At 47.5% G+C, this 6,690-nt stretch overlaps 1 protein-coding gene across 1 annotated transcript; it reads left to right on the top strand.

Annotated features, from left to right (window-relative positions):
- The first annotated feature begins 238 nt into the window (after positions 1–238).
- LOC110492877 (recoverin) lies at positions 239–2,065 on the top strand. The gene is made up of 5 exons (XM_021567348.2): positions 239–560; positions 664–801; positions 916–1,066; positions 1,194–1,305; positions 1,466–2,065. The coding sequence occupies exons 1-5, from the start codon at positions 469–471 to the stop codon at positions 1,582–1,584; spliced, it is 612 nt and encodes a 203-aa protein (XP_021423023.1). The 5' UTR covers positions 239–468; the 3' UTR covers positions 1,585–2,065.
- The last annotated feature ends 4,625 nt before the right edge of the window (positions 2,066–6,690 follow it).

Here is a 6,690-nt window from a genome sequence, read left to right as displayed (position 1 = left end):
ACAGCATGTGATAGTGATGACTCATGTTCATATGTGTTTTTGCCTATCACTGAGTATAAAACAGGTACCAATCTGATACCAATCTAATCCAACGGTATTAGACCATGAGATTCCCTGCTGTTTAATCCCTATCCATTTCAACATAGGTGTCAGTTGAGTGCACTGAAAATCACCAGCTGTGTATACTATAATCTCCCCTACATCCAGTCTGAACCAATACCAATCTATCTTCATTTAAATAGCAGAGAACAAGAGGGCCGGTGTTTGTTCCTGGTCAGAGCAGAGGTGCACCAGATTAGGATTGAGTGGGTCCTCTCACATGAGAGCGCAGAAGAAAAAAAAAGAGACTGTGGAAGAGAAAGAAAATAATAAAAGAACCAAGGAGGGATCGAGCAAAATAGAGCAACGGACAGAGAGGGAAGAAATAGAGAGAAAATTAGAGGACAGCGATCCCGAAACACAGGAGAGATGGGCAACAGCAAAAGTGTCTCCCTGTCCAAGGATCTCCTGGAGGAGCTGAAACTGAACACCAAGTACAGTGAGAAGCAACTATGTACCGGGTACTTACAATTCTGGTCGAAATAAATACACTTTATGGGAGAGAATGGTGTCATTTGAGACGTAGCTACTGTTTTGATCCCATCTTTATTTCGTCCTCTATAGGTACCAGACCTTCCTGAGAGAGTGTCCCAGTGGGCGAATCAGCAAGCAGCAGTTTGAGGCCATCTACGTCAAATTCTTCCCCGACGCAGACCCCAAGGCTTATGCACGCCACGTCTTCAGGAGCTTCGATTCCAACAGGTGATGGATGCATTATATGATCATTACAACGTGCCTGCTGATTTGCACTGCTCTGCATAATTAGCACTTGTGGGATATAGAAACAGCGTAATTGAATGATATTGACCCCTGCAGTGATGGGATGCTGGACTTTAAGGAGTACATCATGGCCCTGCACTTGACCTCCTCTGGGAGGACCATACAGAAACTGGAGTGGGCGTTCAACCTGTACGATGTCGACCACAATGGAAGCATAACCAAGAAGGAGATCCAGGAGATCGTCGAGGTCAGTTGTAGAGTCATTGTGAAATAGATGTAATGAAATAGGTGTAAGAGATGAGATGTGGTAACATCATGTTTTTTTGCGTGCTGCTCAAATCTCTATAATGATGAAATAAACTTTGTGTTTACAGTCGATATTCAACATGATCTCCAAAGAGGACCAGAAGAATCTTCCTGATGATGAGAACACACCAGAGAAGAGAGCTGATAAAATCTGGGACTCCTTCGGCAAGAAAGAAAATGGTAAGCCTTGTTTTCATGTTTAAGAACCACTCAAAGAATAGTTCAAGAAAATCATACATATATTGTATATTGTATTTTGATGAATGCATTTTGACCTTATGCGCAATGAGCATTGTAAATGTATCTATTATTTTATCTGTTATTAATTCTGTCCTTTCAGATAAACTAACAGAGGAGGAGTTTATCCAGGGAGTGATGGACAACAAGAACATCCTCAGACTGGTGCAGTTTGGCCAGCCACAGAAGGTACAGGAGAGACTAAAGGAGACGAAACATTAGCAGCTGACATCGCCATCTTTTTTGTTGTTGTTTTTTTTTCACTTCAACTTTACACATCCAGGTTAGTTTCACTGGGACAAAATATTCACATCAAGAAAGACCTGAAGCTTGCAATGTTTGTTGTTAAGTTTGTAACATAGTACTTGTTCAAGTGTGCCGTTGGAACAGCACGTTTATATGGTATCTTTTGTGTCATTGCCGTATATACATTTTCATGATTTAGTAATCAATAGCAGAGATTTGTTTCAAGCACAACATTCCCTTTAATGTATATATTCCTTTAAGGATACATTTTAGATATGACAAATACATGATAATACCCACATCCTGCACATTACTGTAAGACTTATCCTTCACACTGTACTTTGTCAAAGACCAATATTAGTATGTTCAATACCAACACTTACCTGTCAATGCTCTACAGTTTTGAGTGTATTCAATTGTGTTTATATATCTGTCGTTAGTACCTTTATTTGATAAAGTTTCATTTGAGACATTTGATAGTTTTTCTGATAAAATGTACATAAATACAGTACCAGTCAAACGTTTGGACACACCTACTCATTAAAGGGTTTTTCTTCATTTTATTTGACTATTTTCTACATTGTAGAATAATAGTGAAGACATCAAAACTATAAAATAAAACATATGTAATCATGTAGTAAGCAAAAAAAGTTTTAAACAAATCAAAATATACTTTATGTTTCAGATTCTTCAAAGTAGCCACCCTTTGCCTTGATGACAGCTTTGCACTATCTTGGCATTCTCTCAACCAGCTTCATGAGGTAGTCACCTGGAATGCATGTATATTGACAGGTGTGCCTTGTAAAACTTAATTTCTGGAATTTCTTTCCTTTTTAATGTGTTTGAGCCAATCAGTTGTGTTGTAACATGGTAAGGGTGATATACAAAAGATAGCCCTATTTGGTAAAAGACCAAGTCCATACTATGGCAAGAACAGATCAAATAAGCAAAGAGAAACGACAGTCCGTCATTACTTTAAGACATGAAGGTCAGTCAATCCGGAACATTTCAAGAACTTTGAAAGTTTCTTCAAGTGCAGTCGCAAAAACCATCAAACGCTATGATGAAACTGGCTCTCATGAGGACCACAACAGGAAAGGAAGACCCAGATTTACCTCTGCTGCAGAGGATAAGTTCATTTGAGTTACCAGCCTCAGACATTGCAGCCCAAATAAATGCATCACAGCGTTCAAGTAACAGACACATCTCAACATCAACTGTTCAGAGGAGACTGCGTGAATCAGGCCTTCGTGGTCGAATTGCTGCAAAGAAACCACTATTTAAAGGACACCAAATAAGAAAAAGAGACTTGCTTGGGCCAAGAAACACGAGCAATGGATATTAGAATGGTGGAGATCTGTCCTTTGGTTTGATGAGTCCGAATTAGAGATTTTTGGTTCCAACCGCTGTGTCTTTGTGAGACGCAGAGTAGGTGAATGGATGATTTCCGAATGTGTGGTTCCCCCCGTGAAGCATGGAGGAGGAGGAGGTGGTGTGATGGTGAGGTACTTTGCTGGTGACACTGTCACTGATTTATTAGGAATTCAAGGCACACTTAACCAGCATGGCTACCACAGCATTCTGCAGCGATATGCCATCCATCTGGTTTGTGTTTAGTGGGACTATCATTTGTTTTTCAACAGGACACTGACCCATCACACCTCCAGGCTGTGTAAGGGCTATTTGACTAAGAAGGAGAGTGATGGAGTGCTGCATCAGATGACCTGGCCTCCAGAATCCCCTGACCTCAACCCAATGGAGATGGTTTGGGATGAGTTGGACCGCAGAGTGAAGTAAAAGCAGCCAACAAGTGCTCAGCATATGTGACTCGTTTCAGGAAAATAGGGTCACTACTTCACAGGAGAGCCGTTTGAACGTAAACTTTTATTTTTTTATCAAGGTAGAAATGCCTTCTCGAACAGTGAACTTTCATGTGCCTTAATAACAATGCCATCTGTGAATATGCATAAAATTGTTAAATTACTAGCCTAGTTGGTTTAGCCACAGAAAAAAGCAGAAACCTTCCCGCTAGCAATGATTGGCTGAGATAATGAGTGGGCTGGACATGCCGAGAGATGAGTTTGGATTGGTTTGACATATAGTCTATTTGAGCTGGTCAGTATGTGTAGGTAATCCTGTCTAACGCAGCTTTTTTTAATGTATTGCGTAGTATAACAAGTGTTGTTGTCCACTTTCTGGAGGACCGAGTTTTGAAATCAGTGGGATTCGAGTATGAAAGCTAAGGACATGGAGAAAAAACACCTGTCTCAAGATTACATATTCAAAGTAAAGGCACCCATGGTATCCGTGCCAGGAGTCACGTCCATCCATGATGTATACGGGTAAGATAGTCTAGCTAGCTACATTTTCAGATATTCCATGTTTCAAATTTTAAAAGAAAGTGGTTTCGTTTCAAGTTAAAGTGTACTGTTAGCTAGATAACGTTAGCTGGCTGGCTCGCTAGCCAACGTTACGTGTATGATCTTATTATTCGTATCTCAGAGCTATTTGCTTGGCTAGTTGTAGCCTAATGTTGGCTAGCTAACATTGAACCTGGTTGGTTAGCTACCTGCAGATTCATGCAGGGTGGTAACGTCATGAGTTGGGATTAGCTAGCTAGCTAAACAATGTGTGGGGTCTTGGATGTAGCTAGCTAGCTACATGTCTTAACGAAAGACCCCACTATACAAGTAACCATTTTGGGTGCGTTCGTAAATTCAGTCTGGCCATCTACTCCGATTCCAGAGCACTCCCGTCTGAGTGTGCCAGAGCGCAGAATAACTGATGAATTTAAGAACGCTCAACAACCGTTCAATATGGCCAGTGTCAGGAAACGTTGGCAAATAAACTTTATTAAATTGTTACCAGCAGCATAGTTACAGTCACCAATGCTCTGGGTAACATGAAAACATCCTAACCAGCTTTGCTAGGATGAGTTAAATGGTCAGAGTTTGGTTGGGGGCTAAAGCTTAAGAGGGTGTGAATGATGTTAAATGAGGTTAGACAAAGAAGAGCTCTCCAGTAGTTTTCTCAAAAGTGAGGTTATAAGTTTGTCACCTTTCAAAGCAGAATTACTTTCCCATTGTTCCTCAACTGCAGTGTATGATATACCATTGTCTAGCTCTGTGTCTCTGCTTTTATCATATGTAAAATTTTGCTACATAAGACCGAATCAAGGTGGTCGGTCACATATGTGGGAACTCCTTCAAGACTGTTGGAAAAGCATCCAGGTGAAGCTGGTTGAGAGAAATCCAAGAGTGTGCAAAGTTGTCATCAAGGCAAAGGGTGGCGACTTTGAAGAATCTAAAATCTAAAATATATTTGATTTGTTTAAAACTTTTTGGGGTTACTACATGTAACGATTCTCTTCTTGTGAAGTAGAGGCGGACCAAAGCGCAGCGTGGTGGTTGTTCATTGTATTTATTGACGACACTATACATGAACAAACTAACGAAAAAAAACAAGAAACGTGAGAACTCAAAACAGCCCTGTCTGGTGCAAACACAAAAACAGGAACAATCACCCACAAACACACAGTGAAACCCAGGCTACCTAAATATGGTTCCCAATCAGAGACAATGACGAACACCTGCCTCTGATTGAGAACCATATCAGGCCGAACATAGAACTAGACCAAAACATAGAAAAACAAACATAGACTGCCCACCCAACTCACGCCCTGACCATACTAAATAAATACAAAAACAAAGGAAATAGAGGTCAGAACGTGACAGTACCCCCCCCCAAAGGTGCGGACTCCGGCCGCAAAACCTTGACCTATAGGGGAGGGTCTGGGTGGGCGTCTGTCCGCGGTGGCGGCTCTGGCGCGGGACGCGGACCCCACTTCGCCATTGTCTCAGTCCGCCTTATTGTCCGCCTCCGTGGCTTACTCACCATGCCCACCCCTCTCAATGACCCCACTGGACAGAGGGGCTGCTTGGGACAGAGGGGCAGCTTCTCGGGACAGAGGGACAGCTGCTCGGGACAGAGGGACAGCTGCTCGGGACAGAGGGACAGCTGCTCGGGACAGAGGGACAGCTGCTCGGGACAGAGGGACAGCTGCTCGGGACAGAGGGACAGCTGCTCCGGGCGGAGGGGCTCTAGCGGCCCCTGGCTGACTGGCGGCACTGGCGGCCCCTGGCTGACTGGCGGCCCCTGGCTGACTGGCGGCACTGGCGGCCCCTGGTTGACTGGCGGCACTGGCGGCCCCTGGCTGACTGGCGGCACTGGCGGCCCCTGGCTGACGGGCGGCATTGGCGGCTCCTGGCAGACGGGCGGCACTGGCGGCGCTGGGCAGACGGGCGGCACTGGCGGCGCTGGGCAGACGGGCGGCACTGGCGGCGCTGGGCAGACGGGCGGCACTGGCGGCGCTGGGCAGACGGGCGGCACTGGCGGCGCTGGGCAGACGGGAGGCACTGGCGGCGCTGGGCAGACGGGCGGCGCTGGCGGCGCTGGGCCGACGGGCGGCGCTGGCGGCGCTGGGCAGACGGGCGGCGCTGGCGGCGCTGGGCAGACGGGAAGCTCCGATGGCGCCGGGCAGACGCGAAGCTCTGGCAGAGGCGCCGGGCAGACGGGAAGCTCCGGCAGAGGCGCCGGGCAGACGGGAAGCTCCGGCAGAGGCGCCGGACAGGCGGGAGGCTCCGGCAGAGGCGCCGGACAGGCGGGAGGCTCCGGCAGAGGCGCCGGACAGGCGGGAGGCTCCGGCAGAGGCGCCGGACAGGCGGGAGGCTCCGGCAGAGGCGCCGGACAGGCGGGAGGCTCCGGCAGAGGCGCCGGACAGGCGGGAGGCTCCGGCAGAGGCGCCGGACAGGCGGGAGGCTCCGGCAGAGGCGCCGGACAGGCGGGAGGCTCCGGCAGAGGCGCCGGACAGGCGGGAGGCTCCGGCAGAGGCGCCGGACAGGCGGGAGGCTCCGGCAGAGGCGCCGGACAGGCGGGAGGCTCCGGCAGCGCTGGAGAGGAGGAAGGCTCTGGACGGATGGGCCGGAGAGACAGCCTGGTACGGGGAGCTGCCACCGGAGGGCTGGGGTGTGGAGGTGGTGACGGATAGACCGGGCCGTGCAGGCGCACTGGAGCTCTTGAGCA

Source organism: Oncorhynchus mykiss, chromosome 16 (genome assembly GCF_013265735.2).
Source record: "Oncorhynchus mykiss isolate Arlee chromosome 16, USDA_OmykA_1.1, whole genome shotgun sequence".
Classification (NCBI taxonomy): domain Eukaryota; kingdom Metazoa; phylum Chordata; class Actinopteri; order Salmoniformes; family Salmonidae; genus Oncorhynchus; species Oncorhynchus mykiss.
This window is presented reverse-complemented; position numbering and strand designations above follow the sequence as displayed.